General features: G+C 40.5%; 1 protein-coding gene across 2 annotated transcripts in view; it reads right to left on the bottom strand.

The window, feature by feature from the left end:
• The window catches only part of LOC111840773 (myosin-IIIb), an 80837-nt gene that overhangs the window by 37356 nt on the left and 20323 nt on the right, over nt 1-23158 (bottom strand). For both annotated transcript variants that reach the window (XM_023805996.2, XM_072714395.1), the window contains exons 4-17: nt 21543-21624; nt 21313-21429; nt 18931-19035; nt 18664-18747; nt 18137-18339; nt 17912-18010; nt 17475-17589; nt 17080-17206; nt 16262-16472; nt 15064-15211; nt 13660-13813; nt 12885-12973; nt 12496-12625; nt 2536-2615 (exon numbers count right to left, since the gene is read on the bottom strand). In XM_023805996.2, coding sequence (XP_023661764.2) covers nt 2536-2615; nt 12496-12625; nt 12885-12973; nt 13660-13813; nt 15064-15211; nt 16262-16472; nt 17080-17206; nt 17475-17589; nt 17912-18010; nt 18137-18339; nt 18664-18747; nt 18931-19035; nt 21313-21429; nt 21543-21624 — 1744 coding nt within the window. The remainder of the gene's footprint in view (nt 1-2535; nt 2616-12495; nt 12626-12884; nt 12974-13659; nt 13814-15063; nt 15212-16261; nt 16473-17079; nt 17207-17474; nt 17590-17911; nt 18011-18136; nt 18340-18663; nt 18748-18930; nt 19036-21312; nt 21430-21542; nt 21625-23158) is intronic.

Raw genomic sequence — 23158 nt, 5'->3', positions numbered from 1 at the left:
GAGCACGAGTGCCTTGGCACTATATTCTTCACATCCGCAGTGATGTGCGGAGTTTGGTAGAAAGAAAATAGTTCCTACATGATACTACGAGGTCTGTGAATTATCTTGAGCAACCGGTTCATGATTTTTGGTAAGAGACATTGCTGTTGAATTTTTCAAACGCTTTAATCACCACAGAAAGAATGTCATGCAGTTCCATTATATTTCTACGGCCGATATCTCCAAAAATACCTTTTTTTTTTTTATCTTGGGGTGAACGTCCCCTTTAAGATCCAAGGACCATGTAAAAATGTCTAAACACAAACATTTATTAACACCATGCTTGCAAAAGCTTGCTTAAACATGCATTCCATTAAGTAAAGTTGACAAAATAGTCAACAAAATTTACTACTCACTTAAACACTGGCTCCTGGTTATTTAAAATGAGCTTTGGCTTAAACATAACACTGTAGGTATGAGGAATCAGTCAAAAAGGCTGGTATAAGAAGCCTGAATATAAAAGTGCTTTATTTACCAGTAGATGACTGTATTTACCAATTCAATGTCTGGCACACAAGTGAGAGTATGTTATTATAATTATTATTGTATGAATGAATTTTATTTTTTATTGGGACTGCAGTCAACCATATACACAACCACATTTTTATAGAATATCCTGTCTTTGCTCTGGGTGTTTAGATGGCTCCATGGCATGTTTGCTTGTGTTATTGGTCATAATGGATCATCTTTAAACTATGGAATTTACCTTAACACAAGCAATATTATTCTGTAATAACAGAGTGAGACCACAAGGAACACCCTCCTGAACATGCAATTATACCCTGTTGACTGACGAGACCCAGAACACATTTTCACAGAGAGAGCTGAAGAGAATCAGCATATGCAGTCAGATATTTTGCAGTCAGATATTATAACTCAGTGGAAGTCAGCATGAAAAAAAAGCATTTGATGAGGTAGTATAATTATGGCAAGATAACAGATTCATACCTTCAGCAGGTATTCGGGGGAATGAAAACAGGAAGTAACATTTGGAAATATATGAAAGGAAACACAAAAGGGAGTGAAGGGAATGGAAATCTAAGCGGCTGACATTATCCCACTTAATCCCATTAACTTCTGTCCTTGAGGGCAGAGCGTAAAAAATGGGGCTTTGCGTGACAAAAAGATGTGCCACACTTTATTACGAAAGAGCATATTCACTGCGGGCACAGCAGCATCAGTCCTGTAATTTTCACTAAACTTCAGGAAAGAAGGGTTTAAGGCTTGGGAGGAATTAAATAACCACAGTAATGTCCAAAATTCACGATTCCTCATTTGTGGGACGTTTGCATTAGAGTGCAGGAGTGACTTCAACAAGGTTCTCAGCCCTTTCGAAAGAAATTTCAAGCAACCACAACTTAATGTTTGTCACAGCAGTGACAATGGGAACCTACTAAGAACAAAGCGATGTCAACTTAGCGTCAAAGTGTCCTGTGTAACTCCGGCAGTGTTCCTTCCTGGGTTTGACAGCGGAATCCTCAGTCACCAAACAGTGAACTGATACTATTAAAAGCTTTCAAGTCCAAGCCAGTCAAAGACTTTACACAGGAGAATGACAGGGATGACAGACTTGCCACTGAGCTTATACTGACGAGGGTGTTAACCAGGATATGGGAGGGTTCAGCATTTAAGAAAAATATGGTAACAATTTCTATGAAAGCCATGTTAATAAGAATCTATGAACACATGCTTAACAAATTATAGTGAATTCATAAAGCACTATAAACATGGTTATAAATATTTATAAAAAGGCATAACACGTTATCGGCATGTTTATTACGCATGCTTATAAATGATTTATGAAGCTCTACAGATACCTTCATAATGCAGTACAAAGTATCCTTAATTCTTATACCGACCATTATAATGCATTATGAAGGTATCTAAGGGGCATTATAGATGAAAGCTTCATTGGAGCTTTGTAATCTACACTACAATGCCTTATGACTGTCAATAGAAGATGCTGTAATGATTTATTAATTGCCATATCGAGCATTACAATGCATTATGAAGATATCTTTAAGATATATAGATTATAGATGACAGCTTTAAGTAAAGTGCTACTGAAAATATTTCTCCAGTCCATTCTAGTGTTTGTTAAAATTGCCTAAAATTACAAAACAGTCCCGGCTTGCTCAAGGTTTGGAACCATGGCTGTGATGGTCAACCCACAAGACACACCCATAGAATTAATCGGCTTTACCACAGAGGGCAAAACGTACATATGTGGAAAGCCAATAATGTAAGGGCAAGAAAGTAAAAGGCTAGTTGTAGCTGAAGGGTAGGACACACGGGACCATGAAAAGACATGTGAGTTTATTACGTTGGAAGGATCAGCCTGTGTGCACTAATACTGCACTAATGATCCATAACACTACAGTCTATAAAAAGGTTGAATAGTTGAATAAGGGGGAGAATACTCATGTTTCATGGAGTACAACGTTTTATGGAGGTGTAGTTCAACAATGGGATCCTCAAGGGAAAAATCACTTTTACCTTAGAGCGTCCAGGATTTAGCTGGGATGGCAGTGACCTTGAAGCTGAAGTCACCTTTGCCCGTGACGTTGCCAGATTTCCTTTGGAAAAAGAGCAGCAGCAACAACAACACAGGTCATTGTTAAGTTTATGGTGAACACTGCAATGCATGAATGCAGATATTTAGCAAGCATGTGCACGACAGTCCAAGTATCTCAACGTTTTTTAGCAAGTATAGCACAAGATGTCCAAATGTTTTCTCTGGCTGCGTCTTCAGAGGCTAAACTATGATTAATAGCACTGAAAGAAGCCTTTGAAGCAGGATTGGTGACATCAAAGTCAAAATCCATGGGTGGCAGGATTTTTATAATGAGTGGGAAGCATTTTAACACATCTCAAAGATTTTTACCCCAGAATAAACAATGGTACAGAGCAGCTGTACCACACACCTTAACGAAAACACAGCATGACATCAGGGGGTGGGGCGTAGGCAGAGCTCAGCCAATGGGGCAACTTCTCTCTTACTACATTATGAAGACTTGCTTAAAAATAAAAACAACATATAAAAGAGCAGGGCACTCAAAGCTCATTCTTCTCAAATTCTGTGATGTGGCTGCACCAAACATGAGGTGATTCATCTCAGACCTACCTAGGGATATAATAAATGGTGTTCTGGGGAAAATCCACATGTAACATGTTTCTTTGTTTGTTTAATGATCAGATATACAATATAAATGCTAAAATATATAATTTAAACGCTAAAGCTTGATTCATTGAAGATTTTATACATTTAGTGAAATCCATATTCGTTTATATTTAAAAAGCTCTAATCATTTCTCATGAGAAACCATTTTCCTCAGGTACTCCTACCAGACGTGACAACCTAATTTTCACTTATGGCCAAATGCACTGGAAACAGCTTTGCTTTTTCCCCAGGTTATCCTTGTATGAGGTCCAAGAACTTCAGCTCCATGGAAGAATATGGAAGAACATCATGTCATTGGGCATAACCTGCAATGTGTACAGTGCTGCAATTTGACTGCTGAACAAGAAGGGGACAAATTCCTTCCTCTCAAAGCCATTCTCCTAAAGCAGGAAAGAATATTTATCTATTGTGATATAAAATCGACTCCTTGAAAAATAAACCCAAGAATCTGAAAAAACCCACAATTCTGATTTTAACACTGAGCAAGGCTATTAATTTTAGGTGTTCTATAAAATCAACCAAGAAAGCGTCTGGCAAGATGAGTCTTCGTATTTGACTTTCTATTTGCTGTTAATATGGTGGAAAATAGAAATGAAGCCAGTCCCCCCACACCCCACTATAATCTGGGTCATATTTTGTTAAAGGTAGCAGCAATTACAGACTGTTGCAATATTCAGACAAAACAGTGCTCCAAGAATTAAGCATACAGCATCCCTTACGCAACCTGAGGGTTCGAAAATGGAGAATCGTTGCAGAACGTACTGACTCCAGCCAAGTTAATGGACTTCATTAAGGTTTGAGAAGAGTGAAACTGACCATATGGTGATGGTTTTGAAACAGAAGGGCTTGCTCCCTAGATATGTTTGCCAGGCCTGTGACCAATATCCTTTATTGAAAACGGCTTCAGTGACTATTCTGGCTGCCAACATCTTTGGCTTTTCATGCACACAAAGTCCACAGAAGCAATTCGATAGGACTATTCATGTTTTGCAATACCATGGTAAACAGCTTATCTTACAGTGTAATGATTATGCTTAAACAATAATTCAAAGAGGACTGGTTATTTTAATCACTACATTATGTCATGTTCTGTACATACCATTTGGTAATAAAATAATGAACATAATACACCCAACAGGAGTGAAAGGTGGCGTGTGGCTCGGAGGGTGGGGCTGCTGACAGTCTTTCAGGGTGGGGGCTTGAATCCCGCCTCTGCCTTGAGTGTGTGGATTTTTCATGTGTTGAGTTTCCTTCCTCCATTCACAGGCTAAATTGGATCTTTAACCTGCCCACAGTGTGTGACATCAGACAGCAGAGAATATAAAAGAAACACTTGTCAGCGACCCAATGGCTCTACTGATTTTCATATATACTGTTACCATGAACTGAAACACAGGAACAATGAAAATGTTGAAAATAGGTCCAATGATGAACTGTTTAATGTTAATGGGGATAGAACAGAGGAAATTTTTTAGTTCGGTGGACAAGAAAATGGGTAGAAATAGAGCCAAGGGAACTGGCAAGGCAGCATGATCTTCATGTGGCCTTGCTCATTGATAAATGCTCTCGAAAGGGAATTTTTGGCAGGTTAAATATCTTCTGATACATAATTCTGTGAGAATGGTTAGACATCACACTGTCACATGCGGACGAGATTAAAAAACAGTCACATGCTCATGCTCTGGTTACCCTTCACCTCTTCAGCCGCAGCACTGAGCTGCTACAGGTACCAGCTACAGGTCAGTAGGTGGCTGCAGTACAGCACCGCACAGTCCCCCATAAATGCAGGTGTAACACACCCAAAGAATATGATCATGGCTCAGCCCCACAGTTTTCTAAATAAGGTTAAAAGTTTGGGATGGATACATTAATCACACATATCATAATTATATATGACAAGAGTAATTGATCTGTGCATATCAGTGTGTAAGAAGGCTGGGCTAAATTATAATAAGAATAATCATCATCATAATTTACATTCTCATTAATGCAGCCTTATTTAAATGGCGGTTCAAAGGGTTAAAAGCTGAGGAGCTGAGAATACGTGTACTGATCAAATACACTGCACTGTTCCACAAACCCAAATCGAAAACAGGACCCAGCTGAAGAGGGCTCTACTGCTCTTAGCCAAGAGTTGAGGCAGCTGGATTCTTCAGAGGGAGGGGGAGGGAGATCTCTCTGTTAGCACTGTGGGGGGAGAATGTCAGAACATGTCTGTCACGAGGAATTAGCGGCAGAGGGCTGGACGAGCGTGTGGAGTGCCACTGCGCGTTCCCGGTCTCCGGAACATCGGACATCACCAGTGAAGTGAAGAGCCCTCGGGTGGAACACGCCCCTGTTTGGTGATATGTACCAAAACACACACATAATGGGAATGCAGTTATTTTTCAACTACATGTGACAATAATGCACCTTTCCCCCTATTAAAGGTAGATGTTTTTACTTTTGTGCATTATTTCCATATTCCAAAATTTTCTTCATTATAGCTATATTGTTTCTTCCAGCCACATATCCATAGTTTTAATTGTCAATACTATAGATGTTTTACACGTAGTGCACAAGTAGTGCACTTGAGTCTGAACTCCAATTTAGCACCATTCAAGCTGGGGGATCAGATTGATCATTTCTGGTCTGTGTGTTTCTCTTAGTAAAAGCCCCTTTGTGAGAGAAGAGGAACCTCTCCACCTCTCACTTTGAAAATGAAGCACGGCGAAAATCACACAAACACACACACACGCACACCTATACACGCGCGCCCGTGCATGCACACACACAGAGCAGAAATAAGAAGTGTGGCAGCAGTATTGGATTTCTCCTGACGAGCCGAGGTGCCCAGGATTAAACAGCAATCCCCGCTTTCGATATTCGACACCATGCCGCTCTTTCAGGGGACCCACAATGGGCCCCGCAGTTCAGATGTCGAGGCTCAGTCGGCTCACGCAGCCGCCACAATCCCCGACCGTTGGGGAGCCGGGAGCCCTCGGCTGGCGGAAGCAGGGTCACGAGTCATTATCTTCCCTTCCTTGGGAATGGGATCCGGAAACTCAGCAACCACGTCGAATGAGATTACCCCCGGCTTGCAATCCTTCGCTCGCTCTGCGCCTGGGACGATTTCCAGAGTCCAGGGGCTGTATATTTAAATGCCATGTGTTGCCATCAGGAGGAATCCATCATCAAATAGCCACGGTGTAATTGGCTTTGCCGGTGCTACACACCCGTGCATTATGGGGCTGTTCGGCCAGGGCGACTCCAGCGCGCCGCTCCTTAGCAATGCCATGAGCCGTGGAATCCAGAGGACTGCTGACTCAAAACACGCACTTCCCAATTTACTCTCTCAAAAGCGTTGAAAGGTGATACCTTGTCCCAGCCATCTCCCCCCTTCACAAACTCCTCACATGCCTGGAATCAGCAGAGGTGTATTAACTGAGCAGCCCCCAGGTAACCCTCAGCGGACATACAGTATGTTGCTTAGGTTTCCGGACATTTCGTGAAAAGGAACGCTTTTCGCACAGGACAACTCTAAAATACCACTGCACAGATAATAATAAAAATGAGACAATAATTATTAACAGGACAAGGCTCGTATTGTGATAAATAACAATGTTGCACGGCAGATAGTTCGCAAACACAAAAGGCACTCCCTGGTCTTTTCTGCGGGCGATGGAGGTGCATTACAGTGGCTTAGTGTTTAGCAGATTTTACACCCCAGCTTCCTTTACAAAGTCCCCATTTCACACACTACAGTGACTTTGGGCCACTGCCAAGACCCTTCAGTGGAATTACTTATGCAAATTAGCCGCCACCATGGCAACAACACAGGAACTCCAAACTCCAGTTAGACACCAAACTGCCACGGTCCCTAACGTAGCCTTCATACAATCTCTCAAACCTTCATCTCCTTTTTTGATACATCCCCCCAAACATATCATTTCAGGACACACCAGGGTGAGTACATAGCACACCAGAGTGTCAGAAATCACTCTTCTTATACCTCTCATTTATAAAGAGCCCACTGCATTAGAGCCCTGTGGTGTGAATAGATTTATAGTAAATATTGCAGGAATGTAACAGTCTAACACCAGTTTTCAAGACCAATGATGTGTCAGGCCTTTAATCACTGCAGTCAGGTAGAATGCTTCTCAACGTTAGCCCAATTAAACACACCTGACAGACGATGTTGTCTCCTACACATGCAATCTATCTACATGCATTATCTACAGGCTTCTTGGCTGGATTTCTGATATACTGACACATTTTTAACATGATATACTGACACATTTTTAACAGTGTTTTCCAAACAGCTACAGTACCTATCAGCCCCTCCATTTGAAAGGATTTGCGTCAAATCCAACAATACAGACTCTGAGAAGAAAATGCTTCTGCGATGTGAGACGAGACCTTAGTGAGGCTCCATGTGAGATCTAGAGATAAACATTAATAGCACTGGTTTTACTGTCACACAAATCATTCCTACAGTATTCTTCACATAATCAATCAATTTCCCACAAGGATTTTGGGTGACACACAATTAACTTTATGCTATACATATATTTACAGTATATGTGCATGGTGGAAGTGACTCAGCTAAAAGGTACAAGTGCATGATTTTCTGTTGTACTTGGCCACAGGAACATCCCTCTTAAGGGTCCAGCGGAAGTCAGTTGGCATACTGGGACTCCTCTTGCCTTGATATTGTTTTTCCATATCAGAGAGAGAGCAGATCCTGCCTCAACATGTCCGAACGTGTTACAGCCTATAAACTCTGGCAAAACACACTTACGGACTTACAGTATTTTGCACCATTTCCGAAAGTCTTAAAATGCTACAAATAGAAATTAAATAACTGCACTTAGGTACACTTTACCCATTCATTCTTAATAAGGAATTACATACTATCAATATTGCTTAAAAATATCATCACCCAGAAACTATGGGTAATAGGAAAATTCTGAATGTATTTCTGCATAAAAAAAATACATAAAAGACCCCTTAGTTGTATTGTGACAAATTCACACTTAAATATTGTACATCAACAAATTAAAACATCGTACTACCGATTTAAATGACATGGCTGCTGTACTAGGGCAAACTCCTGGTTTTGGTTCTCAGATTGGTAATTACTTGTATTTAATTTACTCATCCATACAAATTCAGCAAAGCTGAAGTTCTACATGACAGAAAATCTCTGTGTCATTCAAGACGTGATTTATAAGGTACAGTGTTTGCTAGGACAGCTGACTCCAGTGAAAAGGAGCCAGCTGTCCCAGCAAAATGCTAAGAAACAAAAGTCAAACAAATACAAAAATCCTTTCCTCTTCAGTGAGAAAGTATCATAAAGACTTGGTGAAATGTCCTTTTCACACTTTGCTCCCGGTTGCAGGCCCAAAGTCTGGTTGGGACACAGGGTGGCCACTGGTTTGTCCTATTCCCAACTTCCCATGTGGGATAGACTCAAATCCCTAACCACAGACCTCAGAGGCCCTATTCTAGCTGGTCCATGCTGCCCTGAGCCAACACAAACATGGATCCAGGAAGTTCCCCCCAGAGTGGAGGAATCTGTCTGCAAATACATTCCCTTTACTCTGAGTGAGCAGCAATGTGTCTCTGTACCCACCTTTCAAGCCTTTGTAAAAACAACAAGTAATGCCAGGTGGTCTGTGATCCACCAGCTTGCGATTCCTGGTCTCTTCTCTGCTCCTGCACTACAGACTAGTCAAGTTAGCAAGAAGTGCTTACAGCATCCTCATGCCTCACAGGGCCGGTTTACTGCTAAGCAGTTTACCAAGAGATCTTTTTCAGCTAATGTAACAGGTATGTTAAATGAACACATAGTACCATAATCTCGCAGTTCAATTATGTACACTATATGGACAAAAGTATTGGGACAGACCTCTCAATCACTGGATTAAAGTGTTTCATTCAGATCCATTGCCACAGGTGAATAAAATCGAACAGCTAACTGCAGTCAGGTTTATGAACATTTGTGAATGAATGGGTCGTACTGCAGAGCTCAATGAAGTCAAGTGTAAAACTGTCATACGATGCCACCTAAGTCAGTTTGTGATATGTCTTCCCTGATTGATATTCCAAGGTCAACTGTAAGTGGTATTATTGCAAAGTGGAAGCATTTAGGAACAACTTAGTTTGCAAAGTAGCAGACCATGTAAAGTAACAGAGCGGGGTTGCCAAGTGCTGAGGCGCATAGTGCGTAAAAATTTGACACAATAACTACAGAGTTCCAGTCCTCCTCTGGCATTAACAACCATAAAAAAAACTGTGCACCGTGCTTCCATGGCCGCGCAGCTGCATGCAGGCTTCACATCACCAAGCACAATGCGAAGCTTTGGATGGAGTGGTGTAAAGCACGCTGCCACTGGACACTGGAGCAGTGGAAACATGTTCTGTGGAGTGACGAATTGCTTCTCTGTCTGGCAGTCTGATGGACGAGTCTGGGTTTGGCAGATGCCAGGAGAACTTTACCTGTCTGACTGCATTATGCCAACTGTAAAGTTTGGTGGAGGAGGGATAATGGTATGGGGGTGTTTTTCAGGGGTTGGTCTAGCCCCTTAGTTCCAGTGAAGGGAACTCTTAATGCTTCAGCATTCCAAGGCAATTTCAACAATTCTCACATCCAACATCATTGCCTGACCTCAGAAATATTCTTCTGGATGAATGAGCAAAATTCCCACAGACATACTCCATAAACTTATGGAAAGCCTTCAGTAGACTGGCAGCTGTTATAGCTGTAAAGGAGGGACCAACTCCATATTGATGCGTATGGATTTAGAATGGGATGTCATAAAGGTTCCTGTGGATATATTGGCCAGGTGTCCTAATACTTTTGTCCATCAATTGTGTATCAGCAGTTTTTTTCTGGATCTATGTAATGACAACCACAACATAACATTCAGAGTCAGTGTCCAATCATGCATTACATAGTCAAAGTTTCACTGTCCTCGGAATTCAGCTACATTTGTCATTCTGAGCCATGAGTACAAATGAGTAAAGGCTGGTTCTTACTTTACATGGCTGCAGCAGTGCCACAGCCCAAGTGGCGATTATGATGCAATTTTCGTCATAGGAGCCAGTCTTGGACGAGGCCGCAAAACACTCAAGAATTGAAACAACATGTTCCTATACTAAACTGTACCAACTAAACTCAAAATGATGATAACACTGACTCAAAAACATGCACAGGTATATGGTGTTGCAGTACAAAAATAGTTTATTTTAGTTTGTAGCCATTTGGGATTCTTTCTAATCCTATAGTGAGGAATATAAACATAAATATAATTATTTCTGCAAACAATTCTTCAAACCTGCTAGCCATTCTTGCTATCATTCTGATCATAGAGGGTAGGTAGCAGGTGGTAGCACTAATTTTGACAGAACAGTGGTCAGCCAATGTTTTGAAGGTGAAGTTATGGTGAGCAGCTGTATGACTAGAGCCAGTGGTGAGGAGGCACCAGCAAAAGCAACACTATTCTGGAATTCTGAAAAAAATTCACTGAGCGGGTTGGGGATTTGTCACAAGGATTTCAAAATGCTGTATTCCCTTAATATCGGCCAAGCACAGTAACATCTTTAAAACAGTTTATAAAAGTTTACCCGTTTCGCTACACTGCCTGTATTTGTGTTCGTTGCAGTACATCTGCCCTCTGTTGGTCTGGTGGAATACCGCTGCTCTACGAATGTGCCAACTGCGACTATCTGCGTCCACAGACACATGCAGTGCAAGGGTCTGTGCGTGCAACCATGCAGACTGTAAGTGCACATGGAAGACTGAAGTACGAACTAGGCATAATGGAGCATCTACAAGGTTGCCACCTAGTGGCAAAGGGCCATAGAAGCTAGAATCCTGAGCGCCGGTTTAAAGTATACAAATCACCACAATTTTCAAAAATTGAATGCTGCAGCCAACCAGCACTTTAAAGAAGACTGCCAGTCCAGAAAATAACATAAAATTGTATGCACTTTCCTCCTTATATTGCTTTAAAGAGTGCGTTTCAAAGACGACTTTTCAGTTTAAGAGACATACTTTTCTGTCCTATTATATAGCTCACATACATTATATAGTTAGGTGACATGGTGACTCTAAATGGCTTACAGTTTGTGCAGGTGAGTGTGCCCTACAATAGACTGGCCTCCTGTCCAGGGTACTTCCTGGGATAGGTTCCAGGCTCAGCACTACCCTTTATTGAATAAGTGGTTATGGAAAACATAACTACAATAAATAAAATAATAATAAAAGAGAGAGAGAGTTGTTTTCCCAAAATGGCTGAAAGATCTTCTATGCCCAGAGAGAGACAGACACATGACTGTCCTTTTACTGCTAATGTCCATTAACAACCTCTGTAGCAACAGCAACACTTTGATTACAGTGGAACAATCTGACAATGTAAGTAATGAACGGTGCAAGTCCTGCCACAGACCACGGCCGGCTGTGGTAAAGCCACATCATGGGGTCGCCAGCCTGTAACCTTGTGCAGCAACGATCAATACTTCAGGAGTAGAATTTCAGCGGCCCAAACTAAGTATACCACCCACTGAAGGCTCCCCTCAGCCTCGCAAAGCCGCAAAGGAGATCTCTGTGTTTCAGATGGAGGCTTAACCAAGCTAGAAATTGAGTAAGAGATTTATTTGTTGTGTGCACTGAATATCTCAGTCTCGACAAATGCATTAACACACTTCTAGACAATCTGCTCACTCTAGTGGCCACAATCACAGAAATGGCTAATTCCTATTACCATTCCTGTTTCCAAAGAAACTATTGTGGGAAAGTTCACTACTTCTTTTATGCAAATCTAAATACTGTTTATTCATCCCTTGGGTATTTGGGAACCTTATCAGAGCAAAAAATCCCACTTCACCAAAAACTGGAGATAGTGGCAAGCAGCTGGAATCCAAGGAGGACGGCTTAGCGAAAATCAAAACAGACTATTCCAGTGGGAGCGGAGCTCTGGGGAGATAAAGGGGAAGGGAGCTTTATTCTGACTCTCAGGGGAGGGGGGCTTGGGGATGGAACAAAGCAGAACAAGCAGAGGCCCACCCGGAGGGGTGTCCACATGCCAAACAGGGCAACCTAATTGTTTCTGAGGTGGGCAAGACAGACTTTCCTTGAGGACTTGCTGGCATCAGGATTGCATCACCCTCACAAGCCCCTCCCCCGGCCATTCAGATGGACTTCCAGTACAAAGACACGCAAACCCTCTTGAGAACTTTGCTTAGAACCTACCAGAAAACAACTGAGGACCATGAGACCTGCCTCTACCCACCGGTTTTGGTAAGGGGGCTGGAAAAGAGCTGCTGCAGGAGCTTGTTCTCCGAGGTCCTCAGAACGACGACGATGTCTGCTGGCAGAGTGTCCCGGTTCTTCTCCAGGAAGGCATCTGCGTTGTATAGGACCTACGGAACGTAGCATTGGGACACGGGACATTTCCACTTCAACTGACGTATGCCAACAGATTCAGTTCATCTTCCTACCTTTATGAATCACACAAATATTATATATATTGATATACATCTCTAAGTAATACAGGTATCATATTTCAACTCGTCTCAGTTTGAGAAGCAAATAGCTGCAGCTTCTCCGTGCATAATCTAGGTATCTGAGAATTAGTTCTAAGACAAAACATAGAATTTCTATCCGACATGAGTTCTCTACCTTTCCTGCATAATGTTGAATCCCAAAACACAGCTCGACACGCTTTGGCCTCCAGAAATACTTGCATCGCAGATTATCTTCAAACTTATCTTTAAAAAGTAGAAAAGAAAAAAATGCTGATTTGGAAACATTGAGAAGTATTAAATTGCTCTTACTACACATACAACAATGCCTTTTAACCTGGACATAAGGTAACATTTTTGCACATTTCTTAAACTTTACAAATGTGTATTGTTAAATCTCCCCCACCATTATATTTGGGATGTTTCTTTTAATTGCTTTTATTAAGTTGCATTTTTAATTGTTATAACATTATATGCATTTTAAGTACAATGTCATATTGTATTAATCCATCTTCCAACCAAAGGGTCTTGAGTTATATCATTACGATATTATCATAACATTTAGCAGTTTTCAGTATCATGTTGAAAATATGCTATCTATACTATAAACATACTTTCACAATTATAAACATATAAATATAAGGTAATACTTTATTGAGGGGGCACAAATAATGTAGCAGTACACTCTTCCTTAATGTGTTAACTAACTGGAAACTAAATGTTAGTTTCATACTGATCCCATGCTTGTTCATTTTAAATCAATTATAACATTTCATCATCTCATGCAGTTACTCTATGTGTTCATGATTTGCACGAGTAGTTACTGAGTTACTAACTTACTTGTGCCCCCTCGAGTAAAGTGTTACGAAATACAATGTCCAAAAAAAAGCACAAACTTCAGAATGACAGTGGTTTGTCCTCCTTCTCCTTACCCACAAGTGTCTGGTCGGTGGCCTGGGGGAAGCGGCTCTCCTCATCCAGAAGGGACAGCAGGCCCATGGGCTTCTGCAGGAACATGTCCAGGATCGGCCTGTTGTCCTCATACTGCACTAATGCAGCATCGATACCCTCGTTCTGGTACTCAATCTGAACGAAACGGGAATTAACAAAACACACTCTGATAATAAAATAAGATAAGGGTACCAGGCAGTTCATGAATGTTTGAAAACAAACTGGCTTTAAATTAATTATAGTGCGCTGTACCCCCACCGCCAATCGCATCTTTTATCGATTATATAAAAACTATGTTGCCGAGGAAACAGGGGGATAATGTAACCTGGTCTCATCTTACTGGTTTATCTAGATCTGTGGAGTTACAATATTGGGGAAGGAGTAAACTACCATCTCTAAAGAGGCAGGGAGTTTAAATCTTAAAGTTATTACACTGCAATAATTTCTGCATTCCACACGAAAGCAACTAAATATGGAAAGCCCTTTCCCATCTACAATTCTACGTCCTCTTATAATGAAATGAATATGGGTTCACATAGCAAGTTGCCTGCATTTCCTTTTAAATATTTGCTTTTAAAGCTACAGCTTTTATGAACTTGTGTGCATCAGGAAGTAAAATGCTGATGTTTAATTAGCTGCATTTTAGTGTTACATTTATGCAGCATTGAACCTTGATAATTCACTACAATTTGCTTCCACAAAAGACAAAAAACACTACGAGATGACATCTAATGAAGTAAAAGTTGCAGAAATATAGTATAAGATGGCAGTGTAGCATGATATTTAAGTTTTAGTCTGTTTAAACCAATCTATTCCCCCAACAAAAAAACTAATTATCTTTTATTGAAAATAGCAAACGCTTGGTTCCTTTATCAAATCAGGTCTCAAAGCAAATAATTATTTACAGAAAGAAATTAATAAGCTACTTTTGTGAGAGCTCATTTGACATGAGATTCATTAGTATTTTCAACAATTATTCAACAAATTACACCCAATGATTTCTTCCAGTACCATGGCTTCTGTGACTAATGAAGACACACAGGAACATAATACGAGCAATTCCTCAAACAAGGCAATAACAAGTATATCACAAGTTAGATATTAATCTAAAACAATGACTCTGAGGGGAACAGTAACAACTGCAATTTGTTTCTGCAAAACATGTGCAGCTTAAACAATCAAGCAATTATCTTCCGCCCCACCATAATTAATCTTAAAAATCTGTGAGCATGGGATGATGGTATTTTATTCAGTCTTCACCTGATGGTGAAGTGTAGGTTGTTTTGAAGTTTTGCAAGTGAAGGTTTCAAGTGTGAAGTTTTGACTCGACTCACACCAAACAGGCACACACTCCTGACGTAAACGCCGGTCTGACGACTGCTCACCTGCTCCAGCGCAAAGATGTGCTGATTGAAATAGAACTGAATCTGCTCGTTTGCGATATTGATGCACAGCTGCTCGAACGAGTTCTTCTGGAAGTTCTCAAAGCCAAAAATATCAAGGATGCCGACATTCATCCCGCTCTCCACAGCGCTGTAAGTTAATTAAAGGACGAGATACAGTAGCAGACATCTGCAGTCACGTGGAATCTCTGTCTAAGAAGGTGGCCTTGTCTGCCAAGAAACTATATAAACAGGAATGTGAGTGGGGAGATCAAGGTCCCTCTGAGATATAATACTACCAAGAAGAGTCACAAATATTCCCTTGGGGTCTTGGTTTAAGTCCAAATAACAAAAAGATTGGAATTCTATAGCCGGGCTGCATAAATAATTTCAGAATCTCAGTTTAGCTTTTTCTGCAGAAATCACAGTTTAAATGAAAGAACTAAAGGACATATTTTTTTAAAAAAAGGTCCCTCTCTTCTTCTGTATCTGCACCTGTATCTGTTCAACCAACAAAATTATCTGTATCTGTATCCAGAATGGGCGTGGCTTAACCCAGAGGTTTGTAATTTTGTGAATAATCCCATATGAAAAAGTCTTGCAAGAATACAAGTGACTCTTATTTGTTTTACATTGACTGTTTAGTATGTTGCACCAAGAATATGTATCGATTTCATATGTGGACATATATAAATGTGACCACAAGTAGCATGTAGATGGCAAATTTCTAACAAGGCAGAGAAGAACAAAGAATTTTATGATGTGATATTTCCTGAATAAGTGCGCTGTTTTTTATACTTTCTCCAAACCAATTTTAATCACAAATTACATCGTTCATAGAGCAGTGTTTCATATTTAACCTTTAAGGTAGTTCTTACTTGAAAAGAAATGTAAGGTGAATCATTTATCACCAACCTGGGGCACTGGTCTTACAGGAAACCCCGACTGTAACGAGACGTCAGTGAGTTTTCTACTATCAATAGTATAACGAAAAACTATCCATCTATTTTCTGATATCTGAGGAAAAACAGAACAGGGGACACCCTGGATGGGATTCCAGTTCATTGCGGGACACACACCTACACACTATGGGTACGCCCAGTCCTGGAGGTATGAGGTCATAGGGCTACCCAATGACTCAGCAGGCCAAAAAACTTAAATGTACATATTAATGGAGAAGTTTTATAGAGTGACGCCCAACCATATATTCTTGTCTGGCTGTAGCAAGGCGTTGATGCGGTTTACAATCCAGCTGAAGAGGCGTCCATAGAGGGCCTTGGACATGGCGTCCCGAACGTCAGTGGCCTTGTCCACAGTGTTGGTGCGGATGATGGTTTCGCCCCGGGTGACCACACAGTGGGAGGTCAGTGCCTCCTGCAGTTCCTCCGCGCCGATGCTGAGAAGCAAGGCGGCTGGGAAGCAACCGGGAGCCATTATATGTAAAAAACCGCCATTAAACAGAGGAACAGCCTCAAGTTGGAAAAGCCAGGAACTTTTAAGTATTACAGCACTTTCAAAAAGAATACCAATATTAAAACACATCTGCCTTTAACCAGCACTTACAGAGCAGTATTCTCAGACAGGAAGTAACTGGACACCACAACATAAAGCCCACACACCTAAGACCACTCTCACATGGCTAAAGACGACCATAAGCCACTACAGTCAGACCAGCATCTTCTAACAGGCAATATTCATCCCTAGCAGCTTTTAGCTTCAATTCAGCGCATATCACATATGTTATAAGTCTAACTTCTACTTCCATGACTATTTGTTTAATAGGCTGTTTTATAGGTTTACAGGCAAGTCTACATATTAAGCATAAAGAAAAATGGGGCAGAGACAGACATACTCCTTGTGTCCTATGCTACCAGCTGGCAGAATCTCATTCGCTCGTGATGCAGTCGGCATTCAAAAACGCACACAGAAGAGGCTGGATTTGAACGGCTAAACTTGGAGGTGGTACCTACTGAGCCACCGTGAGTTTGAACCAGATCCTATACAGAAAAGTGCTCATACCATTTTCCAGAGCTTTAAAGTTAGGCACCTCACTCTTTTCCGTTTGATGCTGGGAAGTAATGGCAGCAAACTCAATATTTCCAGTGTTTAGGATGGCGGAGAGGATTCTGTAGACTGAATTCACCTCCTGTAAAAACCATCATTCAGCTATTAAGCCATGACCATTATGCAACAAATAATTAAACATATTTATTTAATATTGTACAACAACAATTTCAGTCAGCTGGAATTCAGCCTCAAAACTCTTAAAACACCCCCCCCCCCAAAAAAAAAAAAAAACAATTCCCAAACAAGCCCCTATGCAATGGGGGTAGAACAGAGTTTGACACTGCCCCCCCCCCCCCCAGTTCCTTCGCCCTAGCCTCTACAGCTGTAACAATTGTGTGGTGGCCTACCTCCTCAGTGAACCCAATGATGCGAAAACAGTCCTGAATGGCATCAAACTGCTCCTTGTACAGCTTACTCAAGAGGATGTGTTGCATGACCTTGACCTGTTCATTGTCAATGTACCTGGGAACAATGTTGATGATAACATCATGAGAACATATGCAAGAATATATTCTGCCTGATATTTCAGGTACTGGAGACAACATGAAGGAAACGTGATACTATCAGCAATTAAACTGTGTTATCTCAGGTAATGGGTCATGTGTATGTTACTTGTTCACACCATCTGAGTAAATAACTAGGCTATAGTGTTTATTGAACACACAGGTCCAGTTTAATAGCTTTTCATCACAGTTAAGTTGATTTTAAGGGAAAATTACATTGATCTGTTTATCAATATAATCTTAATAAATTTCATTAAGTGTTAATTCTAAGAAAAACCTACCTAGGCGGTGTCTTCTCTGGTAGTCTATATTCTTTGAGCTTCTCTTGATGATAAAGGCCAGCGTAGATGTAATAGAATATATGGAAATTCTTTTCTCCCCTGGCAACCAAGAAACCCAACCCAATGATTTTATCTTTTAACTGAAGTGGTTAGAAGTTATAAAGCATATTATACAGAATAAGTTATAGAGATTCCAACTCCAGTATCCACTTTGGCTGCACCTACATGGCCTGCTTGATGACTCTTGACTTCTCCAACAGGTATTCGGAAATCTTAGCACCCATCACAGCCCCCGTGGGGGTGAATTTCATTTCTAGGTACTTCCCAAAACGGCTGGAGTTCTCATTGATGGCCGTGCAGGCATTTCCAAAGGCCTCAACCAAAGTGTTCACCTGTAGAATCTTCTCACGCAATGTCCGGTTGTTTGCCTGGGACCATGAACCAAGCTTAGTCAATCATTCATGCATCCAGATTTTCCTACTTTGAATCTTTTACAATTGAACAGTCACAGAAATATACTTCAATGATCCATTCATCTAAACATCCATCCATTTTCAAACGCATTAGGTCATCCATTGAACCACAGCCAGCCAATATCAGTCCAGTAAAAATACTTCTTTAAATTCCATATGACCAAGCACATTACATGGTACGATGTACTATGACATTACAGTCATCCTCTTTAATGTACTGTGACAGTACAATCATCCCCTTAGAGCTTGATGTACAACCCTCTGGGAAATACCGTGTACCTTTCCCAGAAAGGTGAGGTGCTGGACGATCAGATGTGCACTCTCAGTCTTCCCAGCTCCACTCTCCCCGCTGATGATGATGCACTGGAATGCAAAGCAATGTCAATTAATCATATTCACTTACAATAATGTGAACAAATGAATGTACTCACAATTTCCTTCATGCAAAAAGAGAAACAAACTTTCACGTTTGTCAGTCCTTTTTGTATTTGAAAAAATGTTATGATGTCGAAAAGTTCCATGAAAGAGTCATATGTCTGTCCATACCTGGTCCTTGCAGAAGGTCACCATGCCCTGGTATGCTGCATCAGCAGTGGCAAAAATATGAGGAGGATTTGTCGAGCGCTTCACCCCATGGTACAACATGGAGAACTGGGAACAAGAAGACACAGGTGAACAGGGACTATTTTGGAAGTCTTCAACATTCTGAAACTGACAATTATTCTTGCTGCAGGTCTCCCCCAGTGTGTGACATCCAAGTCGCATTGGGGAGGTGAACACTAGCTAGATGCCCATTTAAGTTGCACTCACACTAACCAATCTGGCTCGAGCACATTTGATTCGCAAAGTCCAGTTCATAGCGTGATCGCCTGGCTGTGGCACGCTTAACCACACCCTGGCCCATTTGGAGAGTTGGGCCAAAGCACGATTTGTCAGATTCAGGCACGGCACAGATGTCATGTGATTGTTAACCGTGTCGAAGTACAGAACACAAACATGACGTCAATGATGCGACTGACACACGCTTGTGCACATATACACTACACATGAATCGAACCCGGAATGAAGGGATCTGGTGGGCTGTACAGATTGCATCATCTTTTCTCAAGATAATGTGTCCATAAAGGTTACAGCAGTTTTGTCTGTTTGTTTTCCATTCTTCTGCTTAATAAACATATGAAAAAAAACTTCCCTCATAACGCATTATGATTGATTATATGACTACATAAACACAGCATAGCATAATAACCTGTAGGTACAGATTCTAATTTGATGATGCTAACATAGTCTATTTGCTATATTATAAGATCTTGCTACATTATAAGATCCCTTCCATAAATCATTGACTTGAAACTAGGGAGATCATATTTAACTAGCTGACATCTCAGTGTTCTAAACAGCAATTCTGAATTTGTGTATAAGTGGTTCAGACATATTGAGTCCATGGTTCTGATTTGATGGTTAGCATTAACAGTGTCTATAATATTGTAATTAGTAATTAATACCGGTACTAAAGAAATGTAAAACCAACCAGCTTTCAAAAATAGGGAACTACGGTACCGTTTCCGTACCAGTATCCCTTGCAACACCAGTCTGCACTGCTAAACTCAGATATTTGGTAACATGTGGGACTATCTTCTTATACGCGCAGTATGAATAAATAAAAATTGCTGCATTCCTACATGATAAATCTGTGTGAGTCAATGTGCCCAAAATGATTCCAATTAAGCCACAAAATGATGATGCTGTGTGGCAGCATTTTCCTTCCTATGTTCAACACGAAAAGTTGCAAAGTGATGACAAAAGCGTGTTCAGGCCAGGATCGTTAAGTGCAGTGTGAAGGCAGAGCAGTGGGGGAATGGGGAGGGGGGATGGGCACGGTGCAAGGCCAAGTGTGAGTACGCCCGGAGACGCGTGTCCTGCCAGCTGCCTTTTTCTCTCTCTCAGTGGGCTACAGGCACCTAGTCAACAACTGGTATCAATAATGAGTGATAAGATGTCCAGCTCTTCAGATAGAACACAGATGTATTGGACTCCATTCCCCGTTGAAGAACCTTGCTTTGACTCTAAACAGGAAATTATTACAAAGCACACATCACTCTTCAACCATGTTTACTGTGCATGTATAACAGTAGCTTTTCATAATTAATGACATTTTGATGGTGGATCTTTTTTCCTCACAAACCATATATCTAATGTATATAATATCCAATACATGACAATTATTATGGTCCAGATCAGATCCAAGCTGGCCACCACCTCTCCTGGCTTTCACATATCCTCACAGACTGTGTCCCTAAAGCACTGCTCATGTATTCCAGAGCCCCATTAAAATCTGGAGTCGCTTCATGCTCCATTTCAGCTCACAAAAGTGAAAGCCTTAGAAGTTCCTGACAATCTTCCTGAGTTGTCAGACAATGTTGTACGGATATCAAAAGTACATCTAACAATGTTATTGCTCGTTCTGTTTTTAATATGGCTTTTTATTCTGTGACACTGCTTCAAGGTCGTTTTGTGAGGAGAGGGATGATTTAGCAAAAGAACATTTTGATGCTATGTTTGGGGGAACTGCTGTAATATACTGAATATAGTAACATACAGTATTTACAAAGAATAATTTAAAAGGTCTTACGCAAATTGTATTGTAAAGGTGTCTGTCAACCTTCATGCCTTTTGGTTGTTTTTTACAAAAATACCTTAGTATAGTATAATGTAAATGAAAATGAAAATGACCCACCAAGATTCTCTGAAGAAGCTTGTCTATTTTAACAAAATAACTGAACTTAAAATCAGTTCCATTTTATTGCCATTACTCATTTACATAGATAATAATATGGCATAAAATTAAAGTTCAAAATAAATCAATTTCCATAAAATTAAAAGGATTCTTATACATCCTCAATATGGCGTGATAAGAAACGATTTTACCTGCGGTGAGTATATGCCAAGATTCTGAAATGGATTGAGAGCGATGAGGATGTCCCCAACATAAGTATAGATCTGAAGCTCATCATACCTCTTCTGGAGGTGTGTGATTATAATCTCCTGCAAAAAGAATGAGATGGAATGACACAATCCGATAACGTGAATGAAAAATGCCATTAATCACAGCGTGACCTATGACATTCCCCCACACGTCTGTGAGAGTGCTACCCTACCTCATTTAAAACCTCCAGGTTCACCAAATCTTCCTCAGAATAGCTCTCCATTCTTGTCTTACGAGTACTGATTCTCTCGTGCCTACAGAAATTGGAAAAATATGCATTTTCTTTACATGATTCATGAGCCGTGTTAGATAACGGGAAACCAAGTGGAACAAGCCACCAGTTTCTAAAAGCCAAGTCCAGTTACCCACACATCTTGCTTGCTCCGCTCATTCTGTCAGGCTCTGATTCATTCCCCAGGGCCTTTCTGATCGATTATCACCTATTCCTGCTTAATCCAGTCTGAGATTGCACTTCATTACCAATTGACCTGCTATTCTCCAGCTTGGCCTGGCAGTCAGAGGTCACGAGTGCACAGCTGTGCCTTTGTGGCAAAAAGCCAACATGGTCCAGCATCTCATTGTCACATGGGGAGGGGGGGGGGGGGGTGGCATTTAATAGTAAACATGAATTCACGTGCAGTTGATACTGCAAGAGGAATTTGGAATGAAGAATAATCTGTCACTTGTGGGCCAACAATATCGGCACGCAGGAATACTATCACAAAAATATGACTAATGCATTGATGGGGCTTAAATAAAAATATGCATGTTAACAGCTGTCAACAGACACATTTGGTTTCAAAATGAAAAGCCAACTTTGTATGAATCACTGCACACAAACCCTCCATTCAGCATTTACAAAAAGAGCCATTTACCAAGACTATAAACTTTTGATTAATGCACATTCACTGCTGCCTCTCCCAAACATAGCAATGCTTCATTCTTATCTGCAGAAAATAGTTTATCAGATTAGTATTGCTAAATGCGATTAACAATTGCATTAATATTCAGTCATACAACAGAGAATATTCAAAACAATAACTATTAATAACAAACCTAGAGTAACTGACTAAAGCACTGAATTATGCGATTTTGTGTAAAATTATTATTCCCTTACCATTACAATTTTTTTAGTTTATAAATGCACATTCCATTCCTTGTGTGCTTGGATATATTCCACCTGAAAACGCATTAGAGTTCCTGGATAATATAGTATGCATTTTTTATTTCATGCAGCATCATTCACATATCTATGGCCTTAAACATACAGGAAGAGTTTACATTAGAGATTGCATTGATGTTTCTGCTAAAGCAACTCAGAGTTCAAGATATTAAGATCATTCACTGGAGGGTTTCATTAATTCTCCTACCACATCTGATTCTTGTTTATTGCAATAAGCGTTACTTTTTAGATTTTATATACCAGAGCTATATCATGCAAGGAATAATTATAAAAATGACTGATTGGTATAACTCATTGACTGAGTTATACCAATGTCGACCAAAAGTCTTTGTATCTGTGATGCATTCCTTCCTCCTGCGCTATTATTTCCTTCTCTCTCTGTCTCTTGAGCACTTCACCAAATAAGTTGGCAGAAGCAATCGGCAGTAATGGAGAACATGTGACAACTACTCCTAATGGTAAAATATATATACGTTTTAAAATACTTTTTTAGAAGTTTTACAATGAACACAAAAGAATTCTGGGCAGACTACTGTACTTATTTGCAGGACAGAACATATTCATAGTTATATTATCTTTGTAACTGGGCCATACATCATAGGCAT

The sequence above is a fragment of the Paramormyrops kingsleyae genome, chromosome 1, assembly GCF_048594095.1.
Source record: "Paramormyrops kingsleyae isolate MSU_618 chromosome 1, PKINGS_0.4, whole genome shotgun sequence".
NCBI classification, from domain to species: domain Eukaryota; kingdom Metazoa; phylum Chordata; class Actinopteri; order Osteoglossiformes; family Mormyridae; genus Paramormyrops; species Paramormyrops kingsleyae.
This window is presented reverse-complemented; position numbering and strand designations above follow the sequence as displayed.